We start from the raw sequence: 10844 nt of genomic DNA, 5'->3' as shown, positions 1-10844 counted from the left end.
GAGAGTGGCTCAGAGCTTGTGCTGCTGCCTGGTGCCTGGGACTGGCAGCCTGACTCTAAGTCCCCATCTAAGATGCTCAGCTTCACCTCACTGATGCTGACCTGCTCCTGCATGGTGGTACTGCTGCTGGGGCACTCGTGCTGTGCTTGGGATGGGCAGTACTGCAAAGGCGCTGGGTCACAATCCAGGCAGGTGACTGCTGTGTCTGGCAGGCTCAGGTCAGCATCTTCAGCAGAGCCAGGAGATATGAGAGCATGAACGTGGATGAGCCCCTTGTGTCCATCACTGTTACCATGTGGAAGGCTGTCATCCGAATTGCAGCGATTCGTGCTTAATAAGAACTCTCCATTGATGGAAACACACTGCACATCACTACTTGGTTTGGATCTCTGGGGTTGACAAGGGCTCGAATCACCTAGGAAGGCATAGAAACACAAGGGTTAGTTTCAAACATTTGCAAGTTGAATCATGAAAGAGGTTGTTGATACTTGGTAATAGAGTGGCAGCAGGAAGAAGCAAATAGGCTTCAAGCAACAGAGCCACTGTCTTGAAAGTGATCCTTGTGCAGGTCCAGCTCGTGTGTTGTTTCACTGTAATCTGCTTCTTTGGGTCTACCTAGTGGGCAGCAACACTCGAGCTGTTACTGATATCATTGAAAAGAACTGGAGACAATTGTTCTATTCCTAAGAGCTTCAAGGTGCCTAGAAGCACAAATAGAAACCAGCAGTATTTCATCACTTCACCAAAAGGAAGGTCAAACACCTGAGCTGTGAAGAGCAGTTACAGAACCTATGCATAAGATCACACCAGACATACTTTGTTCTAACAACAGTTATGGAACATAGTCCATTTCCTTCAATATTCCCAAAATGAAATGATGTGGAGCATTACAGGGAAAGAAACACTGCACACAGACACTATGACCCTGATTATACTCAAGCAGCAGACTTAAAACAAGTCAGAGTTTTAGATTCCAGGATATTTCAGGACCTATCATGTGTGAAATTCAGTTACACAACAGTGCCTAGGTGCCTGCGTTTCAAGCAACTTTCAGATCACAGCCATGTAAAATAAAAACAAATTCAGTGCAGAAATAGCAATCCTGTACCTTAATACTCATGAGATTATCCATTTTTTACAGCACTCTGACTAAGTTCTAAAACTTGCTCATCCCAGTTCACTTCAACAAGTTCCACCAGTTCAAGCAACGCAGTTCTGAGATCCTATCTATGTTATGCAGATAGATGTTGTATTAGGCGAAATCGGACCCTCGGGATGTAACGTGATAGGCCCTCCCCTGCTGGGTCATGCATATGTAAAAAAGGTAAGGATGAAACTGGATACCTATATAAGGGACCCTCACATTCCAATAAACGCCATTTTACAGCTCACCATAATGGTGTAACAAACAGCTGTGACTTGGTCGGGGCCGTCGATACACATTCACAAAGGGACTTGACTTTCCAGGTTACCAGATCGAGGTAACAAATGGTGCCCCGTGTGAGGCAAAGTCCTGGAGGTGAGTGTGCGACGGCTAAAACCGCGCTGACGGACGCGGTATCCACGGTTCGAGCCCGTGGAAGCACTCTCGGTGGGGTGGAAAGGGGAATGCAGCGCTGCGCCTATCCTACGGCCGATAGTTCGTAGAAGACCAGGAAGACTTCAGGTCTCTGGGTAAATGTATTCCGTCATTAGAGTAGTATTGCAACTTTGTAAAACCTACTATGGTAGGAAAGCTACGCCTTCTAAGAAGGACATTGCAGTCGTCATTAGTTGTCTTGAAAAGGAGAGGGAGCTTTCCTCTCCTCGGGTGATTTTGGATCACAATAAGCGGGACTCTTTAACTTTTTCGCTCTGTGAGCGCGCAATGAATGAGCAGAAAGATGCTGAGTTCCAAACGTGTGGGTTGGTGCTTGGGGCGCTGAAAGCGGCTCGGAAAGGGAAGACTCGGCTTGGGGCTGCTTTGGGAATTGGGTCGGGAGGCTTTTTCTCTTGCAGATGTGAAGATTTGAAAGACAAAGACAAGGTGGCGCGAGCCATCCCGACCGCACCCATCACTCCGGCTGAACAACAAGCAGACGGCCCCGTCCAGCAGCATTCCACACATTCCACATCCTTATCTCTTGACCAGGAGAAGCCTTCCTCTGAGGCCCCATATCGGTATCCAAAGCAACCGGTATCTTCTGCACTCCTTCGCCCATCCTTGGGGGTGGGGAAGGGGAGTGAGCAGGGGCGGGAGGATGGGTCCCTTCCTCGAGATGGGATGGGTTGTGGGTGTGGCTCCGCCCCGGGGGGCGGGGTGGATAAGACTAACCAAGATGGAAGCCAATCCGCATCAGCGGGGGCGGAGGCAGAGGCGTTCCTAATCATCATAACCCTTCCCCAAGAGGGTGGGCTACTGGTCCAGCTCTACCTGGGGGGAGGGAGAGGGGAGAACAAGAGCGACCAAATCTCGGATTGGTCAAAGATAAGGGAGGCATTCCTTTTTATCGTTAATTGGGGGCCCGGTCAGGGGGCCCCGGGCTCGAGTGGAGCCTCTGAAGCAGAAACAAGACCAGCTGACGAGCGAGCCACGGCAGCCCGAGTTGGAGTCGGTTAAACTCCTGCTGACAACTTGGAGGAGAGGAAGAATGCTTAGGATAAACTGTATTGATTATTGTCACTGTCTTTGTGATTGTTAAATGTTTATGGTATATGAAAGTATAAATGCAAATGGTATATGGAACTGTTAATGTTATAGGGATGTGTAAACATGAATGCTATATGGAAGTGGAATTATTAATGTTACATGGAAGTGTAATTGAGGGTTCGAGTAGTGGAATTGTGAAAAACAAAAAAACGGGAAAAAGGTTACAAAAGAACAGTGAGTTAAAATATTGAATGTGATCTGCTCTAGCCAGAGAAGTTTAAGTGCCAGCAAGAGAACGCAAACCCCCGCGCTGCCCCTCCTCACTGCTTACCCCCCCCGCCCCTCGGCTCCGCCGCTTGTGAAAGTAAACAAATCGTTACTTCTGAATGGGGACAAAAGCAAAGCATTCTGAGTGCTCGTGCCCCTGGTTCAGTGTTAATCACTTCCCCTTCTGGGATCCGTATTACAGACAAAGTTTTCTCCCTCTTTGTCTGCAGTGCTGTTTAACCTCTGAAGATCTCTTGCTAGTCGGAGCAAGAATGCCTTCATTTTCTCCCAATAATATACACATTTAGGGGACTAGGGTAGGGACTTGGACAAATTTGTTGATGGAGCTTGAAATTGAATGGAGGGGGAATTGTGGTGGTGGAGTTGGATGGAACGGTGGCAGCCATACTAGAGCAGGTCCTGAAGATCCCAGGATGAGTTTTGCCCGTAGTGGGCTGAATGCAATGTGCACACAGCAGTGCGAAGATATTTGTTTTCTGACAGTTTCAGGTGCATCTCACTCTGTACTGCATCAAGAATTACTATACTACCCATAGATGATTTTTGTAACAATAGTAGGAGTAGGTCAACAAGAAAAAGCTTACTAATTAAAAGAAGAAAGAAGGGAGCTAAGGGTGAAGCAAGTAACAATAGAAATAAGTGACTATAGCTGTTAATAACTTTTCTGAGTAGTTTGTATTGTAGAGAGATCTAATATAGTGGTTTGTTATCTTTTAAGAACAGGTGTTTCATCTGGGCTCTGTATCATGCACTGGCCATGCATATATGGAGTACATGTGAAAAAAAAACCTGCACAGGAGAGAATCTGTGATGGGTGAGAAAGGCAAAGTGCATTTTGAAGCAGGGGACGCCCTGCAGGCACTGCCTATCGCATCCATCACTACTGTGTTCCTTCTCTCTCCTTTTGGTGGTTTGCCACCTCATAGTTATCGATAAGTAATAGTACATTAGCTTAGAAATTTTCATTTATAGAATTGTCTAAAATGAATGCTGGAATGAGTGTGTATATGTCAACTCAAAAAATTATGACGTTACATGTAATCTTCTGTTTAGTGTATTATCAGTGAAGGTTTTGATTGAGTGATGGTTATGTTAACATTTAAGTCCCCTGCAGCTCAGAGACACTGGGCCACTGCCATCGTGGTCCTTGGTGTGCTGCGACATATCAAGACAGACAATGGCTCGTACTCCATCTCGAGATCTACTCAAGGAGCATTGGGGAATATCTCATTCAACAGGCATCCCTGGGAATTCCCAGGGACAAGCATTGTGGAAAGGGCCAACCATCTCCTGAAGGACAAGATAGGTGTCCTTGGGGAGCGGGAAGGTCACAGAGGTAGGATCCTGGTAGCCCAACAGGCAGAAGTATTGGCACAGCACATTATGCAATCAATCATTTTGAACGAAGAGGTTATGCCACAGTAAAGGACAGAGAATCGGGAAAAATTTTATGGATCCCATCGAGAAAAGTAAAATCTGATGCAGTGATCACCCAAAAGGGCGGTCTGGGAAAAACAGAAAACTAATCGAAATCTGAGTACTTTTCTTTCAGGCATGCTGTTTTGCAGAATAAAGCTGCAATAGATTTCCTGCTGCTGGCTCAAGAGGCACAGGTGCAAGGACTTTGAATGAGAAAATGGAGTTCCAGCGGATATACAAGAAGATTTGAGCAGAAGGATGAACTGTATAATATAGCCCAAGATGCCTTGAAAATACTAACTAAAGAACCACTAACATTATTACACACTGCACCACATACCTCTGCATGTTTACGTCACTTTTTAAATAACTCACCACAAAAAATTATATAAGTACTAACACTTTTATATATTAGGATTAGGATCGGCGCTTGCATTGTAACGGGGCATGGTTTTGTTAAGCATGGGGAGAGGGAGATGTTGTATTAGGCGAAATCGGACCCTCGGGATGTAACGTGATAGGCCCTCCCCTGCTGGGTCATGCATATGTAAAAAAGGTAAGGATGAAACTGGATACCTATATAAGGGACCCTCACATTCCAATAAACGCCATTTTACAGCTCACCATAATGGTGTAACAAACAGCTGTGACTTGGTCGGGGCCGTCGATACACATTCACAAAGGGACTTGACTTTCCAGGTTACCAGATCGAGGTAACAGATAGAATTGAACAGTGCAGAAATAATCTCTGACAGCTTTAAGAGCTCCGTTCTGCTTACAAACTCTCAGTCCAAAATTATTCGCAGTTTTAAGGAAATGAACACCTGAAGCAGTTGGATCATCTGCCATTTGCTGCATTCTGCTTCTTGGCATCATGATTAGCACAAAGGGTTTTCTGCTGTCCTGCAGAGATGGACGAAGTCCTGCTTACAAATGGACCAAGTTCCAGTGTACAGCAGAGTTTGTACCAGACTAACAAGCCACGTCATTCAATTCATTTGCTCAGGTTGTTATGCACTCAGAAAGGAAACAGAACTAACTGTTGGATTCTGAAGGTAATCTGTGGGGTCCTGTAGAGAGTGTTTTTTACAGCTAGTTAGCTGAGAAGGGTCGTAACACGGTGCGGTTAATCAAGCAGCCATAACACCTGCAAGGACAGTGAGAACATCAGGATGCCCTGTGATGGTTAGAAACTAGCCATGGTTCTGGGAACTCAGCAAGGGAGTATCTTTCAGGATTATAACAACAAGCTGTTAAGATACTCGGGGATGGTATGTAATTGGGAACCAATGATGAGCTCCACTTTTGCAATATGTATGAGCTAATTATCCGTATTATAAAGGTACACGCAGCCAAGGAATAAACGAGATTCGCTGATCATGTCAATGACAGGTGTGGTCGTCTGCTTTTCTCCCGCCGTTCTGCAACATCGTTGTTGTTTAGTGTCACTGGGTTCGTTAAACTGCTGTTCATTCTCAGATCGTTGGTTTTTTTTCATTTCTTCCCTCCTAGACCCAGTCGCAATCTTACTTCCCTTCCCCTCTCGGCCGCGCCGCACCGCGCTGTTAGAGAGGGGAGGTTCTTTGTTCCTTCTCTCCCTGGGTTTGTTCCCACTGTCACCGAGTGAGCTCTAGAGAGAACTCCGTGACACAAACTCATTGCAAAGTCTAAGCTTTTGGTGTTTTGTTTTATTGAGGGTGGGTTGTTTTTTGTTGGTTTTTTAGGTTGTTTTTTTTTTTTGTCTTTTTTTTTTGGGGGGGGGGGGGGGGGAGGGGGGAGGGGTGGAGGGGTGCGAGGGGAAGGGAGAGGGAGGGGACAGTTGTTTGGTTGTTTTTAATATACAATAAAGCTATGCAGTTCCGCTGTCAGTCGCCTCAGAGAGTTCCCGAAGGAGCTCAACCACATTCTGCTCAACATCGAGTGGAGCAATGGTAGTCTTGCAGATGGAACAATGCAGGAATTCTGACAGGATCTCCAGGTGTATCCAGTTCATCAACTGAAAGCTCCGCAACCAAATTGGAAGGGACCAGTCCTCTTGTGCCATCTGTCAGCTCTCCCTGAAACCAGCCATTCTCACCCACATCTCCAAAGACATGACGTTTTGTCCGGCAGTCAGAGGAAGCTCGTTTTCTGGGTCCTCATTAGGACCCTCAACAGGAATGTAGCTGTGTCGAGCTAAGAATCTTCAAACTGCTGGTGATCCCTGTCCTGGAGTATGCAGGATGAAGGACAAAAGCTCTGCTCTCACATTCAGGGCCATCCTCTGACAGAAGGCAGCACTCAGGACTGTTCCCAAGGATCTCTTTCATGGCTTTCAGTTCAAGCTCCTGGTCTTCCAGATGACCTTGAAGACTTCTGGCCTCTTCAATGGCAGAATGGAATGGACTGGAGCTATTACGGAGATTCTTGTTTGACTGGGTCAGAGTCTGTCTCGTTGCCTTCCCCAGCTCCATCTGCTGCTTCTGCTGCTCTCTTTTCCCTCTTGCGTGCTCTGTGAGAATGAGTTTCAGAAAGCACTACTCACTGACAGGAAATAAGGGGAAACTTGAAAGACTTTGCAACCTAAGTCCTGGCAGTGTACTGCCAGCGGCTGATTTGGCCGTCCAGGATCCTGGCACCACAAATGCTTCATTGCCAAATGCAGCAATAAGGTGTTCTGGGGAAAGGCCAACTCACAGGTAGTCTTTGAGCACCCATATCACAACACCAACAGCCAGCACCAGCGCAGGCAGCAGCATCGCTGAGACCGTCACCGGAATGCGGCGCTTCCGCACAGATCTGTGAGCAGCAGCCTCTGTGCTTTTGCCTGTGTTCATCCCTGGAAAAAATGAGACAATGTCCCACATTACCTTCAGCTGCGCTACAGATAAACTCTCAGTGTGCTTCATGGACCCAAGAGGTCATTTTGTCAGTGGGTGCCTCCATCTCTGGTGCCGAAGCACTGGAGGACAAGAAGGATTGCTTCCACCTCTCGTTGGGTATGGAGAGGCTGCACAGGCACTACCCATGTCCTCCTCTGGGCCGAGAGCTGGGGCTGTACTCTGGGGTCTGGGCTTGGTCCATGGGGAGAGCTACAGAGCAGAATCCCTCACGCTTTTCCCAGCATGCGTGTCCTGAGCTCCCCCTGTGAGACGCCCCCCAGGCTGAAGGTCAGGCTTCAGCCAGCACAGGGCACAGCCAGAGCCAGCCCAGGGGAGAAACACTCCTGCTTCTTTTACATGTGCTCTATGCTCACACGCTCAGGTCTGGCTGCTGACCTGGTGTGCAAGAGCTGGCAGCAAGAGCCTGCAGGCACGCAGTGACTCTGGTTCGTGACACCGTATGACCATAGGACAGAAATTACCTGGCATGCCGGTTGGTGCTGCCTGCATTCCTCTGTCCGGGACGGGCAGTGTGGGATATCCACCTTCCTGCAGTGCATCCGGGACTGGCAGTGTGGGATATCCACCTTCCTGGAGTGCATCCCGCTCACTTTGTTGGTCCGTTCCTTTAGAAAGAAAGCAGGGCAGTAGGATTGGGATGTCACGTGCCCTCATCAAAAACTGAGCTTCTCCAATCCCAAGCTCAGGTAAAGTCCAGGCCCCCCCCCAAGTACACTGTGAGCCCCTCTGTTACCCAAGGGCATTTGGGCACTCCCAGCTATTGGACAATGCTGACTCCCTCACACCTCTTGAGAAATCAGCTCCTGTGCAAGGCCCTCACATTCTGTGCTGTCACCAGCCCGTCACAGCCAGGTAGCTGCAGGCTGAAATCCAAACTCTAACACACAGTCCAAGCCCTCAGAATTAGCATCTCCACCTCATTTCCAGCATTAGCAAAGGCAGCCAACCCTGCTCGGGATGCTCCTCCTGCCTTGAACTTGCTCAGCTGCACGGAGGGCTTTGGATGAACAGAAGCACAGTGCTTGCCACTTTGCCACTTGCTGCCATCTGGGTGCCAATGACTGCACAAAGCAGCTCTGACAAGTAATGGTTGTGCTGGGGGAGCAGCTGCCTCTGGGTCTTGGCTGGATGCAGACCATCTGGCAGCAGACCAGCTCTGGTGCTTGACAGCACCTGCAAGGTGATACACGGAACACGGCTGCAGCACGGCTCTGACCCATCCCTTCCTGCTGTGCAGGCTACAGCCTGCCCACACCTGTATATCACACCTCAGCTTCCCAGGTCCCACAGTGAACAGACTGAAGCATACCCACCACGCTCTGCCTTCTCCATTTCCTTCAGCAGTCGCTTCAGGAGACGGGATGAGCCCTGAGAGTATTTTCCTCGTTTGGATTCATCCTCTTCTCTTTCCGGACCTTAACAGAATGTATGAAATTAAATATCACGTGCATGAAGTTTTGAAGATCAGTGGCGAGTCAGCCAAGTCAGTGAAGACAGAGTACTCACTGCTGGGATTCCAGCTGGGCTCCAGCACAGGAGGAAACCGATGACCGGGCAAGGCCCACACTGGGGGCACTTCTGCAACCAAAGACCCATGAAAAGTTTCAGTCACACACTACAGCATCAACTGAGTAGCAGAGCGTACAGGGGACAGGGCCTGCAGACACAAGTGTGATCAGACACAGGTGAGGAGAGCTTCCGGCACATGTGGGGGCCTCCTTTTCCCTGAGTGACCTGTAGGGTCTGGCGGTGGTTGGGGAATGCCACAGCCCGAATACAAAGGTCTGGGCTCCCTCAGCTGCAGAGGGGCAGCGGTAACCTTCCCACTGAAATGTTGCAGCTCTCCGAGAGAAAAAATACTCATGGCTCATCTGTGCAAACCCTTCCGGGCACAAACAGGCTTGGAAGACCTGGAGAGGATCTCCAGTAAAATTGCACCCAGGTAAACCATGAGAGCATGAACGTTTCAGCCTCCAAGGAAACAGACACTCACAACTTACCCCTGGGTTGTCCCCCAGGCACAGGCATGAAGTCCGGATCCAAAGGAACATCCGGAAAGGGAGCACGAAGCTCATCATCTAGAATCAAGAACAGATGAGAGACGTTCCCACTTATATACACTATATGGTGTGATCTCCTTCTCCCTCAGTAACTGGATGTGGGGCATGGGAGAATAACTCAGGTCATGATTTCCAAAGTTGCAGGGTGGACGGGATGACCCGTAGGCTGGCACCTGGCAGCGTATGCAGTGCTCTCTCCGGGCCACGTGCCACATCTCTCACAGATTACGTGGAAGAAGATGCAGCCCCCCAGGGCTTTCTTACTGGGAGGCTCTGATGGACAGCAAGGTCACACTGAGGCACTGGAGGAAAGCACACCTGTCTCTTCCCCTGGGCTGTGGACTGGGGCTCTGGCTTGGAAACTGGGGAGTGCCATGAGCCTGAAGCAGAAATGCTCATGCACGCCCAGCATGCCTCTTCTGAACTCTCCCTGGGCATCTCCCAGGACGAAGGCTGTGCTGCAGCCAGCAATTAGCAGAGCTACAGCCTGGCATGGCTGGAGCCAGCCCTGGGGAGCAGCGCAGCCACGGGCTCTTGCCCGGCTCCTGCAGTGCTGCCCATCACCCCCTACCCAGCAACACCCCCATGGAAGGCAGGCCCCAGGCAAGTGTACTACAGGGCCGTGGGGACACAGCCTGACTTCTTGCTCCCAGCGCTGCTCAGTTTGGGTCCCATCTCTACCCACTCACCTGCTCCCCGTGCTCGCCACGGAGCAGCACAGCTCTCCTGGAAACTCATGGCCACCAATAGGAGGAAGAGGACAAGGCGGGCAGGGTCCATGGCCACCCCCACACTTGCACCACGCTTCCAACACCACCGCTGCAGCCACAGTGAGTGTTGCACTGAGCCAAGACTGCGGCCAGGCCTTGTGAGCTCATGACGCAGCTCAGCACAGTCATAGGATGGGGCATTGTGACCTCACACCTCTGTGATTCCGGGTGGTGGCTCCCCGCAGGCTGCTGCTCTTGTGATGCACTGCACCAGGGCTGTGTGGGGCTGGTGCTTACATCATAGAAATGCAGAATCATAGAATGGCTTGGCTTGCAAGGGACAGTGAAGAACTCAGAACCCCAGCCCCACTGCCTCGGGAAGAGATGCCACCCACAGAGTCTTGCTGCCCAGAGCTCCATCCAGCCTGGCCTTGAACACCTCCAGGGATGGAGCATCCACAACTTTGCTTGGCAAACTTTTGCAGAGCTTCAACAACCCCAAGAAGGCATTATTTCCAGCCTGGTGCACCACCTCAGGCCACAGAGGTAGTGACGCAATATGCACAGGTTATCCACGCGTGTGAAACGTGCTGCAATTAAGCAAGCCAAGCGGATAAATCCTCTCCAGTGTGGAGGATGATGGCTGAAATACAAACATGGAGAAGCTGACCTTCCCACAGACCCGCCAAGTCAATTGTCACGTGCTTACATTTTTGTTGATAGATCTGCAGTTTCATCTTTTTTTGATGGCTAAGGAAATCCCCTTTCCTGCACCAAGTGTATTTCCCACGTGTAACGTGCTTCCAAGTCTGATTTTAGTAGCAGATATTGAAGGCTTGCTAGTTGGCACCTCCCA

The 10844-nt window shown here is 49.6% G+C and overlaps 2 protein-coding genes across 2 annotated transcripts; one reads left to right on the top strand and one right to left on the bottom strand.

Moving 5' to 3' along the window:
• Positions 1 to 1375: 1375 nt before the first annotated feature.
• LOC146756410 (uncharacterized) lies at positions 1376 to 4959 on the top strand. Its single transcript, XM_085524463.1, has 2 exons — positions 1376 to 4253; positions 4486 to 4959. The coding sequence occupies exon 1, from the start codon at positions 1679 to 1681 to the stop codon at positions 2597 to 2599; it is 921 nt and encodes a 306-aa protein (XP_085380589.1). The 5' UTR covers positions 1376 to 1678; the 3' UTR covers positions 2600 to 4253; positions 4486 to 4959.
• Positions 4960 to 6128: 1169 nt separating this feature from the next.
• Positions 6129 to 9301, bottom strand: LOC146756409 (uncharacterized). Its single transcript, XM_085524464.1, has 6 exons — positions 9219 to 9301; positions 8725 to 8796; positions 8532 to 8633; positions 7680 to 7823; positions 7013 to 7154; positions 6129 to 6827 (listed from the first exon to the last, which is right to left on the bottom strand). Exons 1-6 carry the CDS (start codon positions 9244 to 9246, stop codon positions 6731 to 6733), a joined length of 585 nt encoding a protein of 194 aa, XP_085380590.1. The 5' UTR covers positions 9247 to 9301; the 3' UTR covers positions 6129 to 6730.
• Positions 9302 to 10844: the final 1543 nt, after the last annotated feature.

The sequence above is a fragment of the Coturnix japonica genome, chromosome 27 (assembly GCF_054131305.1).
Source record: "Coturnix japonica strain WE chromosome 27, WE-NBRP24, whole genome shotgun sequence".
Taxonomy (NCBI): domain Eukaryota; kingdom Metazoa; phylum Chordata; class Aves; order Galliformes; family Phasianidae; genus Coturnix; species Coturnix japonica.
The sequence above is the reverse complement of the archived record's forward strand: the minus strand, read 5'-3'. Positions and strand labels throughout refer to the sequence as shown.

What these genes read in the sequence shown, in the direction of transcription:
- LOC146756410 (XM_085524463.1), top strand. Translation starts at nt 1,679, where the DNA reads ATGTATTCCGTCATTAGAGTAGTATTGCAACTTTGTAAAACCTACTAT.
- LOC146756409 (XM_085524464.1), bottom strand. Translation starts at nt 9,246, where the DNA reads ATGCCTGTGCCTGGGGGACAACCCAGGG. An exon ending in AGCACCAACCGGCATGCCAG is followed by an intron (nt 7,155 to 7,679) that starts GTAATTTCTGTC and finishes CATTTTTTCCAG; the next exon opens with GGATGAACACAGGCAAAAGC. An exon ending in TGGGTGCTCAAAGACTACCT is followed by an intron (nt 6,828 to 7,012) that starts GTGAGTTGGCCT and finishes TCATTCTCACAG; the next exon opens with AGCACGCAAGAGGGAAAAGA.